Raw genomic sequence first — 14,185 nt, 5'->3', positions numbered from 1 at the left:
TTGCTTCTTTATCCAACTTGCCACTCTGTACCTTTTACGTTGGACACTTAACCCATTTATCTTCAAGGTCAATATTGATATGTGAGGATTTGATCTTGTCATGTTGTTAGCTAGTTTTTGTATAGACTTGATTATATAATTGTTTATAGTACCAATGTGATATGTACTTAAGTGTGTTTTTGTGGTGGCAGGTCTTACATTTCCATGTTTAGTGTTCCCTTTAAGACCTCTTATAAACATATTTGATAGTAATGGATTCCCTTAGAATTTTCTTGTTTGAAAAGGATTTTATTTCCCCTTCACTTAGGAAACTTAGTTTGGTTGGATTTGAAATTCTTGGTTTTTTTTCCCCAAATTTCTTTTCTTTCAAGTTGCTGAATATAGGCCCCCAATCTCTTTTGATTTGTAAACTTTCTGCTGAGAGGTTCACTGTTGGCCTGATGGGATTCCCTTTGTACTTAACCTGGCCCTTCTCTGTAACTGCCTTTAACATTTCTTTCCTTTGTGTTGAACTTGGAGAATTTGATGACTAGATATCTTATCTTTCCCAGTATATTTTAAAGAGTCTCTGAAATTCCTGAATATGCATGCCTACCTGTGTAGTGACGTTGGGGAAATTCGTGTGGACAATACCTCAAATATATTTTCCAAGTTGCTTGTTCTCTATCTCTTTCAGAAATGCCAGTGAGTCATAGGTTTGATCTCATCACATAATCCCATATTTCCTGGAGGTTTGTTTTTTCATTTAAAAAAATTCTTAACTTTTTTTCTGGCTGCATTGATTCAAAGGAGCAGTCTTTGAGTTTTCAGATTCTTTCCCAGCTTGGTCTATTTTGTTATTAATGCTTCCAATTGCGTTATAAAAGTCTTATAGCAAATTTTTAATTTTCAGAAGTTCAATTTTTTTAATTTTTTCATAAAATGACTATGTCATTTTCCAGCTCTTGGATCATTTTATTAGTTTCCTTGGATTGGGTTTTAGTCTTCTTCTGTATCTCACTGGGCTTCCTTGCCATCCAGATTCTGATTCTGTATCTGTCATTTTAGACATTTCAATCTGGTTAAGAACCATTTCTGGGAAGTTATTGAGGTAGTATGTGGGGGTAAGAAGACACTCTGGCTTTTAGAGTTGCCAGAATTCTTGTGCTGGTTCTTTCTCATCTGTGTTCGCTGATTTTGCTTTACTTTTTGAAATTGCTGTCCTTTGGATGAAGCTATTTGCTTTTATATTCTTTGATGTTTTGAGGGTTTGAAGGCAGTATAAGTTGTATTTAGTTGATTGACTTCACTTCTGGATGCTTTCAGGAGGCCAAGGCTCAGCTTAGCACTCCTGAGCTTCATGCCAATGCCTGGGGGACTGGGACTGGGCATGTGGCGTTGTTCTTTGACCTCTCAAGGTCAAGCATTTTCTGCACTGGAAGGGCTGAGATGTTCCCAGACTGCTGGCAAAACACTCTGATGGGGGCTGTTGGCAAAAGTGCTCCAGTGGTGGGAGCAGGGTACCACAGGAGAATGCCTTGAAGGAGGAGGTCACCAGAGAGTGCACACTAGTAGGGTGATGGTGTGAGATGCACACAAGTGAGAACCAACAGGACAGCGGGGAACCACTGGTGTGTGTGCAGCGGTGGAACATTATTGTCAATCTTACTTCATCTGTATCTGTATCCAATTCCCAACGCCCAAATTATTTTGATGAAAATATCAAAATCATATCATTTCACCTGGAAATATTTGTGCATACCTTTAAAAGACAAGCAGTCTTTAAATATATATCCATGATCATAGTAACATACTACACATTAAAAATAATTCTTTGATGAGGAAAAAATGGAACCACATTTTCAAAGTTACTATTGTTTTAAACCTTTGAAAATCTAACAGCATAATTGAAACATTTGACATCAGATGACATCAAGCTGGAACATTTTCAGTTTTGCCTCTAAATATAGAGACTTTGATGTGTACCTGAAGTGGCTGAAGCCATTGACACTTGGTCAAAGATTTTTCCATCATGATGGTGTGAATATCCAGATAGCCCAATACCAGTAAAAGTCATTTCAACTTAAGCCTTAGGCTCCATTCTATTCACGAGAAGAATTAACTGTATTGGGGCAGGTGGATCACCTGAGGTCAGGAATTCGAGACCAGCCTGGCCAACATGGTGAAACCCCGTCTTTACCAAAAATACAAAAAAAATTAGCCAGACTTGATGGTGGGTGCCTGTAATCCCAGCTACTCCAGATGCTGAGACAGGAGAATCGCTTGAACCTGGGAGGTGGAGGTTGCAGTAAGGTGAGGTCACACCATTGCACTCCAGCCTGGGCAACAAGAGTGAAACTCCGTCTCAAAAAAAAAAAAAAAAAAAAAAAAAAAAAAAAAAAAAAAAAGAATTAACTGTAAAAGATTTCATGAGTAACGCATCACAGGAAAGGAATCTTGGCTAAGAAGTTGATTTGTTACAAGTAGCTTCAAGCAACAGTTTGTATCCTTACAGGCTGTTAGGAGACTCTCAGTTGGCGTCTCATTGTGGTCAGGTGCCAGTTTGGCTGGAGTCATCTGGAAGCTCGGTGTGCCTGGGTGTCCAAGATGGACTTTTCTCTTATACGTCCCATATCTCCTCTCGAATGGCTGAAATAGCTGGGGATCAGCTGATGTCTCCCTGTCACCACCCAGCCTAGATTGGTTTGGGTTTTCTCACAGCTTGATGGTCTTGGGGTAGATTTCTGACCTGACAGCAGGGTTCCTCAATAGTGAGTGTTCCATGGATGTCAGGGAAACTTAAGTTGTTTTGACCTGGCCTCAGAAGTCACATAATACCTTTTCTACCTTTTTCTGTTGGCCGAAAGCTAGTTATAGGCAATCCAAGATTCAAAGAGAGGGGCATAAATATTGGGTGGCAAGGTTCATTGGGGGACTTCTTTGCACCTACCACAGTATTTTATGAATCTGATTATTTTACACATCCTTACTATTTCCTCCCATGCCATAGAAATTTTTATATTTGATATTTTTTGACAGGTTATCAAGGATCCTCCACCACCACCGCCCCCTGCACCAAAAGAGGTGAGTGCCTAAAAAAACTGATATGGCTGTGTTTTTTTCCCCATATGCAGATACCTTATCCAAATTCGATTAATTTTGTCTGTTAGATAACTGTGATACCTATGTACTGACTTTTTAATTTATAAAAATCAGTGGTTATTTTTCATCCTCTTATGATTTATTTCATATGCTAGAGGAATGGGACCTTCATACATTGCTAGATATAAACTGACCATTGGAATCAATAGTATATAAAGATTTAATATACTTTTTATACTGCTATATCAATAATTCTGATGTCACTTAGGTTATTTACAAAAAAGATCCAAGCTGACAGTTGAAAGATCCTATTACTTTCTTCAAAATTCTTGGTGCTTTTATATAATTCTGTTAGCCAGAATCATGTTAGGAACATGTGAAATAAGGAATGTGCAGGTATTGAATATTTTCAAAGCTTCTCAACTGCCTATCTTTTCAGTTCAAATTTCATAGAGTACAAACCTACACATACATTGATGCTTTAATGACTGTTAAAATGCTGTCCTAATTTTAATATTTTATCTTTCTAAATATGAAGTGATGAAAGATTTGAAATACCAAATGATTCCCATAGTTAAAGAGCAACTTCTAGTTACCTAGGGATGATGTAAGAGAGATTCCTAACATTTGAGGAGGGAAAGGAGTTCTCATATCCTGTGGAACTCCACTCGAAATTTATGCATGTAAGTGTAAATACATCCACATGTTCTATATATAGTTTTTTTCCCATAGTAATGGAGTAATTCAGAAAAATATTTAAATATGAGCCAGTTCTGACTCAACAGTATTTTAAGAAATTAATTAAAAACTATTTATAAAACATATTTCCACAGGAGGAAGAAGAACCTTTGCCTACTAAGAAGTGGCCAACTGTGGATGCCTCCTATTATGGTGGTCGAGGGGTTGGAGGAATTAAAAGAATGGAGGTTGGTATCTTAAAAAAAATAGAAGCTGCTAATCTGGAGTATGTATTCCTAGGACTATTAAGCCATGGTAACTCTCCTTTTCACAATTCAATATTATAATATCATCCATGTGTGCTTAACACTGGGTCTTTTCTGGATACATTTTTTTTCTATGGAATCATCCTAGCCACTGCAAAGCTGGCCTAAAAGAACTGGTTTCCTTAGTCAAAGGATTGCATTGATAAGACCTCTGAATTCTAAGGGACAAAACAAAACTAGGGTTTTTCTTATTTTGGAAAAAATTACTGCATAGAACGTCAACTTTGAAGAAGCCAGCCACTTCAAGTTGCAACAATGTTCTTCTTTGTAAAGATCCGATAGTAATCTACTATTTGAGAAGAAAATGTTAAAATATTCAATAGCACGGATCTGACCTTATCACAAATATAGAGAAAGCACATTTAATACTTTGTTAGTTGCCACTTATGAACTATTGTAATTGATATTATGTATCATTTATAGAATGCATTGAACTTTCGGACTAGCCCAAAGTGTTGATTAACATTGAACTTTAATATTATATCTTAAAAATCAAATAAGGTTTTCTTATCACCATGAACTATTTTTTCAAAGTGATATATTATTTAGTAATAAGCAATTATTACCAGCACTGAGCTCTTAACAACAGTGTAAACAGGCCTACATCCCATCCCAAGGAGCAATTCAAGGAATTTTTTTCATGAACACATTGACTTTATTATTAAATCCTGGCATTCCTTCCTTATTAGTTATAATTTTCCTTTCCAATTAGAATGTGTTTTATGCATTTTACCATTGTTGCACATGTTTCCTATTGTCATATCTGCTTTGTGCCAGCAAAAATTGATAACCTAATGAACAACCCCACAATTATTGCAGTTTTCTTCTTTTATATGTTAAAATAAAATTCAGATTCCCGAGGAGAGTTTCCCTTTTCAGAATAAATTTTGCTCTTCTTCAGAAAAAAGCCCAGACATACTGAACATGGTTGTCATTCCCAAAGTGTTTACATAGGTCATCTGACAGTGATTTTTACTTTTCTGGACCACATTAGATCTTGAAACAATGGACATTTTCCCTGAGAGCTTGCCCTTTATTGTTGAAATATCCTCTGAGACGGATACCTCATTGCCAATTATCCGTGGTTAAAGGCAATTGCTAGATGCAGTTAAGTTGGTCTTTGGAGAAGTTATTGCATGTGTTTTTGTGTGCTAGAAACTGAGAATCACAAACAATATAAGAGAACATGGCTAGGCAAGTTCTTGTTGCTTGACACGGAAGGTTATTTTCCTTTCTTACCTTTGTTGTGTCATTCTAGACATGGAAGGGTGGGAAGAAAGTATATAGGATGTTCCCATATGTATAAAACAGACACTTTTAAATAAAGCTGTTACAATCAAATATCCAAATATGATCTGTAACAACTTATTTTTAGTTGATTTCACCTCATTCCAAAATGTGTGTGTAAAAAGATCTGTATAACAGGGGAAAAAAAGACTTGATAGGATATACCAAAAATGTGAGTAGGTTTCTCTGGATGGAAAATTTTCAATCTATGCTATATATTTACTTATTTTTTAAATATATTTGAGCATGTAGTAGTTCATATTCAGAATAATAAGCTTAATACCATTTTGAAATTCACTCATGTAAAATACTGCATGATAATAAAGTAAGGATATTAGTATGTGAGCCGTAATTGAATAAATAATATTCTTGCTTAAAAAAACTAGGAATATGTCAAATTTTTGTTAGTTCAATATTCCAGTGTTCCAAAGATTGAGGTCTCTTTCTAAAGGAAAGGAAATGTGTGAGTGAGATCCTGAATGGGTCCTGAGTTAAAAGGAACATTATTGGTTTATATTTATGAGAGCCAAGAGCACACACACATCCCTAACTAAGCAATAGTTCAAGTTTCAAGAGTTATTAACTCTTAATATATGAAATTATGTTGCCCACCCATCCTTTTCAGTTGAACAAAATTTGAGACCAAAAACCTCAGCCTACTTGTAATAAATCTGGGTCCATTTTAGTTTTGGATAATTTTGACTACCTTGCATGAAGTGTTCCATCAATAAGATGGAAATAACAATGAGAATGAAGAAAAAAAATGGAAAAGCAAGTGTGGATGTTACAAAGGGGAAACACAATACAGGTTGAGTATCCCTTACCTGAAATGATTGGAGCTAAAAGTGTTTTAGATTTTGGATTTTTTTCAGAGTTCAGGATATTTGCATATACTTAATGTGATATTTTGGGGAGGGGACCCAAGTTTAAACATGCAAGTTATTTTTGTTTGATATATACCTTATACACATAAGAGGAATATGTTTGACATACTCCTTATATACACATAAGAAGAATATGTGTATAAGGTGTATGTCAAACATAAATGAATTTAAAATATGCAATAAATACACAAACATAATGCACAAGCATAAATACATGTTATGCTTATATAGTTTGTAAACAAAATATACAAACATAAATGAATTTTAAAATAGAACAATGTTTTAAAACAATTTTGTGCATGAAACAAAGTGTTGACTGTGCCCCAACAGATGAGGTCAGGTGTGGAGTTTTCCTCTTATGCTGCTAAGTGGCACTCCGAGGGTTTCAGGTTTTAGAGCATTTTGAATTTTAGATTTTTGAACTATACGCAACCTGTATATAAAAATACACAATAACAATTGAACTGAGAATTAAGCATCATCAAACATTTGCAAACATGAATTTATTTAAATGTGGAGAGGGAAAATAGAAAATCACAATGTTTCATTTATCTGCTTATTTGTTAAGAAATCTGGAGTGGATGATGGGGAGTTCGCATTATGTTGCCCTGGCTGGTCTTGAACCCCTGAGCTCAAGCGATTCTCTCGATTCTCTCATGTAGCTGGGGCTACAGGCAGGTGCCGCCATGCAAACAAAATTTGTTTTAAAAGCATGCTTATTCAAACCTGGAAGGTATTTCTCTCTCTCTTTTTTTTTTTTTTTTTTAAAAAAAGCTCTTAAACTAGGAAAAGTAAAGGAATTATAGAAATTATGAGCACATGTGAATTACAGAACACATTTTTATAGCTAAGGTTATTTTAAGCTAGTATAGGGATTTTTACCTAGAATATTTTTTCTTCCTTCTTCTTTAAATTAAATATTTAAACACTATGGTAATGGGAATTTTAGAAAGCTGGAAGTGAGATGATGTTAATAACAGCTGTTAGCACAACTGATCCACAATACCTAATGACTTCAAATGTGTGTTTCTGCCAATTCAGTATGAAACTGTTTTTGTTTCTTTTCTCGATTCTGAAATTGCTCCTCAATGATATAACCTCCTAGTCATCCAAATATGCTCTGGAAATTATGGAATTTTATTGCTTATAATGAAAGCCAAGTGGAGTTGGAAGAATTTAGCTATCAAGCTTACACTTATTTTTTTTTCCATAATAAAGCCCGATATATTAATTCTGCCAAGGCTTCCTTTAGCAGTCTATTCTTGTTATTCTTTTGTCCTTTTTCACTGTCTCAATGTGGTCAAACTAAAATATTAAAATTTATGCATACATACACATACACCTATATATGTTTAATTGCTTTTAAGAGTTTGAAAACTCAAATAATTTCTAGTTTCAGACTTCGAGTAAGTGAGAGTTGTTTGTGGTGGTGTTTGTGGTGGTGATGATGTTAATGATGATTAAATAGCTCCCTCATGAACTAAAACTAATGAATTTATTTAATGAATCTTCTTTAGACCTCAGCAACTACATTTCTCAAGTACAGTCATTTGATAGTCTAGTACCTAGAAATGCCACGTTGAGTCAGAACTCTAGTTTAACTAGCTTCATTTTTTTTTTTTAATCTGAGAATAGTGCTAGTGAAACTTGAAAGAAGAATATGATTATCATGACCTTTGCAATATCAACTGTGAAACATAGGCGAGGGAGCTGTCTATGGTGAAGCCTATCATTTCTGAATGGATCTAAATTGTATCTACTTCTTTTTCTACCCTGAATGACTTCTCTAAGTTAGGACATTTGTGTCTTTACTTAATTGTGTATCTTTTTTTTCCTTAAAATGGAGCCTGTACAACTACAAGGGTATGTGTCCTGATTTTAGAGTTTTTAGTACAATTTAGCTGTATCTGAATATTTTATAAGTGTTAGTTTATCTAGGTGATGACACTGTGATTGGAAAGAGAAGGTCATTTCTCTGGAAAGAAAGCCAACTATCTAGCTCTAAAGGTTTAATGGTGTTTAAAACAATTTTAACAACCTCATAAAAAACATTCTAGTATCATTGATCACACTGAAAGATATAGATACATTTTAATGACTCAACAGGGCCCACTTGAAATTGAAAGCCCATTCTAAAATTGTAGTAAAAAAAGGTAAAAACACCTAAGTAAGCCTTATCAAAAAGACTGAATAGTTCTTTCCATGGATAGTAATCTTCTCTATCCCTACCCACTAATTCAGATCATTAAAATGCTTTAGGAAGTCTTAGGATTTTTTTTTTTTTCTTTTTAGAAATCACTTAACTCTGGTGTGTCATAGTGTGCCCTGGTTACGTCTTAGTATAGGTTTTTAGAGCTTCACTTCTCTGACCTTGCCCATCTTTGGTGATGTCCTTGGTTTTTGTAGGACTTTCCACTACTCCTGGTTGGACAAGCTCTTCTCCAGGGGCTGCATCCTATTTACATGCCCCGTTTGATTCAAATTTAGCTCTTAATTTCTGCCTATTGAAAAATAAAGCAATCATTTGATCGTATGGTTTTTCAATGTCAAGATTTTTCAGAGGAGGAAATTTGCTGTAATTTGTGGAATTCTCTACTGTTCCTGAACTTTTCGTTTCAAAGCAGTCTTTTCAGAGTTGTCCTCCTCATTGAAAAAATCATATGCCACACAAGCATACTCGGATGAACTTGGGAACTAAAGGCTGAACACTATATTACAAAGCAGAACTAAAAAGTAAAGAAAACTCATATATAATTATTTTACTTTCAAAAACTAAATGTTCAGATCATACTTTTTGCCTTAAACAAATGTGATGAAAAGTTTGGCAGAAGCAACTCTTTTGTATAAAATACGTTTGTAAAATTCAAACCCATTTGAAACTTATTAACCCATTTCTATCCATGTTCACATCCATGCCCCGTCACTTACTAGCTGTTTGGCTCTGGGCACATCACTTAACCTCCTTGTGCCTCATCTGGAAAGAATAAAATGTAGTCTCTATCTCACTGCATTTTTGTATGGATTAAATGCAGACTGACACATAGTAATCACTCAGTAAATGCTAACTATCATCATTTTCATATATTTCTTCCAGTGTCATCACTACATATGGGTATGTGTTTAGCTAGCAGGGGAGCAAACCAAATTAGAGAACAGTATTACACACTGTCATGCATTTCATATGTAAACCACAAATGGACTCTTTATTTAAAACTATGGAAAAATGGTTGCTTCAAATTTAGTTGGCTTCAGATTTTTGCAAAGGGTCTTTTTGTTTTTTTGGATCTTAGTATTAAATACAGTAAGGAGTGGTGAGAAACCTATTCAGCCTCAGAAGAGGAGAAATTAGGAATTAGGATACCTGCTCATCTTCTTTTTTTACTCTGAGATGTGAACTAAAGGACCATAGGCTCAATAAGAGCCTGATCCTCTAGGACACTTTATGTCTTATAACAGTACTCTGTCTTTGTTTTACAGGTTCGTTGGGGTGATAAAGGATCTACTGAGGAAGGTGCAAGGCTAGAGAAAGCCAAAAATGCTGTGGTGAAGATTCCTGAAGAAACAGAGGAACCCATCAGGCCTAGACCACCGCGACCCAAACCCACACACCAGCCTCCACAGACAAAATGGTACACGCCAATTAAGGTACGTGTCCAAATTTTGTGTAATTTAACTCAGAACTTCTGGAGACATTGTAACATTTTTAGTACCACGTCTCGCCAACTACTTTAAAGAGGGTAGATCAAATTGCAGACGTTCATTGTACACTCGTAGCAGCTGAATACTTTCTTGGCAATAAGAACCTCCAGGTTTTTATTACTTACTAGTTTACCTTATGAAAGAAATGAAGGTAAAGAAGATTTTATTTTCTTCGTTTTACGTCTTCATTTATTCAGTACATAGAGATTGAGTACATTCTCTGGGAATTCACAAGTCTCATTTTCCCTTAGGGTCGTCTTGATGCTCTCTGGGCTTTGTTGAGGCGGCAGTATGACCGGGTTTCTTTGATGCGACCTCAGGAAGGAGATGAGGTTTGTATATGGGAATGTATTGAGGAAGAGCTAATTGCTTGGGTCAGTATAATGAAGGCAGGGAAATAGTAATAAAAAATGATTTTAAAGCCCTATTGAACTTGAGGAAGGAAATACTGTCAAGTGTAGATTTCTATTACATAGAGTTTTCTATAAAGTACCTGTTGTTAGAATGCATCTTCAAACTACATTTTTACACCATTCCTTTTTCAAGTAATTCTTTACAATTCTGGTCATTTGTACACATACTTTAATAAGCACAATCATTGCATCAGCCCTTGACTTTGAAGACACAATGTTCCAACAGACTGGAATTTAGTAGCTGAAGTCCTTCTCTAGCATTTAGTAGCATTTAGTAGCAATAAGGCCTAGGGCAAAGGCCTCAGAATCTGTTTTATAGGTATAAGTATGTTCCCTGCCTTCAACAGTTGATGTTATCGAATTTCTTGACTATTATGTAAAAGTGTCTTTAAAGTTATAAAGCATTATAAAAATCTGTGATGGTGATAAACATACACACACACACACAATATGTATATGTATATATTTTTCCCCATCAGGGAAGTCTGTCTGAAGCTATATTTTTGTTTGGAAATGTGGCTACAATTCCTCTAGTTCTGTAATTTCTGTAATATACTAGTACTATTTTCCACTGTATTGATGTAAGAAAAATTGATTAAAACCCTTTCATATGTAACAATGGATAGGTTTGGTTCAGAGACAGTACAGTTCGTAACAGTAGTGATGCAGGGCAGGTGAGCCCCAAAATTGAAGCTCAGCCTGGGAGAGTTCTTAACTTCACCTAAGAAGGAATCTGATGTGGGGCAGGAGGGTTCCCAAATTGGAGCTTAGCCCTGGAAGTTTCCTGGCTTCATCCAGAAAAGAATTCAAGGGTGAGCCAGAGGTGTTAGCAACTTTTATTGAAGCGACAGTGCATAGCAGCAGCGGAGGTACTACTCCTTGCGGAGCAGGGCTACCCTATAGGCAGTGTGCCCAGAGGAGCAGCTCAGAAGCAGTTCTGTAGTCACATTGATATCCACTTTTAATTATATGATAATTAAGGGGTGGATCATGCAGACATTTCTAGAAAAGGTGTGACAACTTCTGGGTCTTTGGGTCGTTGTCATGGAAAGTGGTGGTAACTTCTGGGTGTTGCCATGGCAATGGCAAACTGACATGGCACCCTCGTTAGTGTGTCCTATGGGAAAGTGTTTTTGCCCCGTCCCTGTTTTAGTTAATCAGCAATTAGGTCTGGTGTCCAAGCCTCACCTCCAGAATCCAGTACTGCCTCCTACCTCAGTAGAATTGGTTCATTGTGTGTCAACATGGACATTCCTCTGTTTTAACAAGGGAATAAGCTTCATGAACTTCAGCTTCAGGGGATTTTTAAAAAATCCAATTTGAGAAAATTTATTCCTGGAATTTTCCCAACGGATCATCATTTACTGTTTGCTAAGACTGTAAGTAGAGAGAACTAGTTGGTTTATAAAGCAGCCTCTTTCATTATCCAATCACTGTGGTTCTTCATAAAAAGTTTTCACATAATGACATTTGTATCTTTTAAAATTCATCTGTGATCGGAGTTCTGTTCTGGAACAACATGTACTAACTCTTCTTCCTCTTCTGCATGCTACATGTTAACTTCACGTGTTTTAAAATTGTTTTCATGCGTCATCTTAGTTTTTATTCCCCAGGTTAGACACTAGTTTATTTATTCAATAATTTTCACTTTATTAAGTGCTGGGCATTGAGCTAACATTGAATATATACTAGCCAACAAAAACAGACAGTGGTCTCAGCTCCCTTGCTAATACTTTATATCTTCTTTTAACTGTCATGATTGCAATTTAGTTTATAGTCTTTCATTATTCCTATTAATTTTGATTCAATTCAATAATTTTTGGATTATAAATATGTACAAGCAATGGCATCAGGTGATATCAAAGGGTAGAAACAAACAGCAGCCTCTGCCCTTAAGAAACCTAAACTTTGTTTGGGAAACAAGACATGTGCAAAAATAAGATTTATTCTGGAATGTGTTCTGGGTACTCTTGAGTGAATAGAAAAATAAAAACTAGCTCTCCCTAAGGAGAGATGAGGGAAAGCTTCTTCAAAAATATAGGTGCTCTGCCTTTGAATATAGGTAGGAAATAGCTAGAATGAGCATTTCCATAGATGTGGCATCATGAGCAAAGTCACTGAGGCAGTGATTCATGGTTTGCTAGATAATCTGGGATTCGGAAGTGAAAACCAGACAGATTCACTGGGAATAGAAAAGAAGAAATGTGAGTTTCGATAAATTGGTATGTTTAGTTTTTAAAATGATGCATTATAGTCATTCATTCAACAAATATTTACGTAGTGCCTAACATATATCAGGTACTCTGTTAGATACCAAATGGATTTAATATTCTTCTTAAATTATAATGCTGTAATATTTCAAATGTTGCCCCAGCAGGTGAAATTATTTATTTTTTCATGTTTGAAGAATAATACTTCCCTTTCCATTATTTTGACCAAGATTTTCTTCCTTTTTCTTTTCTTTTCTTTTTTTAATCGATATGGTCACACTTTTGTCTAAGATAAGTCCAAAGCCTTTTTTGTAACTCTTGAGGTCATATTATTTCAAAATTCAGGATTCTTCTGATTTTAGGAATATGATATAGTCTATGTATCAAATATTATGTAAAGCATCATTTCCTAACCATATTATTCAGACATTTTTCTATTATATTTTAATATATATGAATTATAAAATTCATTGCTTCCAAATGAATTTTGGTGACAAATGTGGGATAAAACTTTCAGCTTTGAAAGATTCTGAACCTCAGAGGTATCAATAAAATATAGTTGACATTTATTATGTGAGGTTAATTAAAACCCCACTTTTTCTACTCTACATCTATGCTATTTATGCCTTTTGAAAAATTTGTTTTTACTTAAGTACAGGACTTCAGGCTTAGTAAACATCAGTTGTTGATTCAATTAATTGATTTGTTTCTTTATCAGATACATATTATGATTCTATGTGTGCCTGATGCAGTCTGAGTTAATCTTTTATCGTCATACCTATTCATTTTAGCTTTAGTGCTTCTGATGTTTTCTTACCTGCAAATTTTTATTTCAAGCCAATGTTGAAACCTCAGTGTGGCATCCCATGAGAGCCCTTCCTCACAGATGGATGCTGCACAGTTAAGTGACATTACTATGTTAAAGCTAGGAACCTACCCAACAGTACAAATTCAGTTTACTACATGATTTACAAGGATATTTAATAAATTTTGTTAAATTCCTTGCTGAATTTAAGGTATAAGTGTATCTATCTATTCACCCATCCAACCAAACCCAACCACACATTCTTCACTCAAGAAAATCAGGTAAGCTTGGCATGATTTGCTGTTTTGCCTTTATGTTTCTTGCTAGTTTTTCTTTATAATATTTATTATTTTGTTTTAGACTGAGGTTTTATGTCAAGTCTGTAGTTATCAGCATATGACCTTTACCTTTTAGACAACTTGAGAAATCTTTGCTCCCACCCCCACAACATTTTTATTCCCCAGCTTTCCATTTTCAGCGTTTCACAAAAAATTATTAAGAATATCCGAATGTGTCCAGGTGTGGTGGCTCACACCTGTAATCCCAGTACTTTGGGAGGCCAAGGCAGGTGGATCACTTGAGGCCAGGAGTTGGAGACTAGCCTGGCCAACATGGTGAAACCCTGTCTTTACCAAAAAATATAAAAATTAGCCAGGCGTGGTGGGGCACACCTGTAGTCCCAGCTACTCAGGAGGCTGAGGTAGAAGAATCACTTGAACCCAGGAGGTGAAGGTTGCAGTAGTGAGCTGAGATTGCACCACTGCGCTCCAGCCTGGGCAACAGAGGGACACCCTGTCTCAAA

The 14,185-nt window shown here is 35.6% G+C and overlaps 1 protein-coding gene across 4 annotated transcripts in view; it reads left to right on the top strand.

Annotated features, from left to right (window-relative positions):
- Window positions 1-14,185, top strand: part of ANTXR2 (anthrax toxin receptor 2) — a 163,367-nt gene that overhangs the window by 89,696 nt on the left and 59,486 nt on the right. For 2 of the 4 annotated variants that reach the window (XM_011966229.1, XM_011966228.1), the window contains exons 13-16: window positions 3,019-3,063; window positions 3,915-4,007; window positions 9,734-9,901; window positions 10,207-10,287. In XM_011966229.1, coding sequence (XP_011821619.1) covers window positions 3,019-3,063; window positions 3,915-4,007; window positions 9,734-9,901; window positions 10,207-10,287 — 387 coding nt within the window. Of the gene's footprint in view, window positions 1-3,018; window positions 3,064-3,914; window positions 4,008-9,733; window positions 9,902-10,206; window positions 10,402-14,185 lie in introns of those variants that run through there. The other 2 variants (XM_011966227.1, XM_011966230.1) reach the window with 1 other exon arrangement.

The sequence above is a fragment of the Mandrillus leucophaeus genome, unplaced genomic scaffold, assembly GCF_000951045.1.
Source record: "Mandrillus leucophaeus isolate KB7577 unplaced genomic scaffold, Mleu.le_1.0 Scaffold75, whole genome shotgun sequence".
NCBI lineage: Eukaryota > Metazoa > Chordata > Mammalia > Primates > Cercopithecidae > Mandrillus > Mandrillus leucophaeus.
The sequence above is the reverse complement of the archived record's forward strand: the minus strand, read 5'-3'. Positions and strand labels throughout refer to the sequence as shown.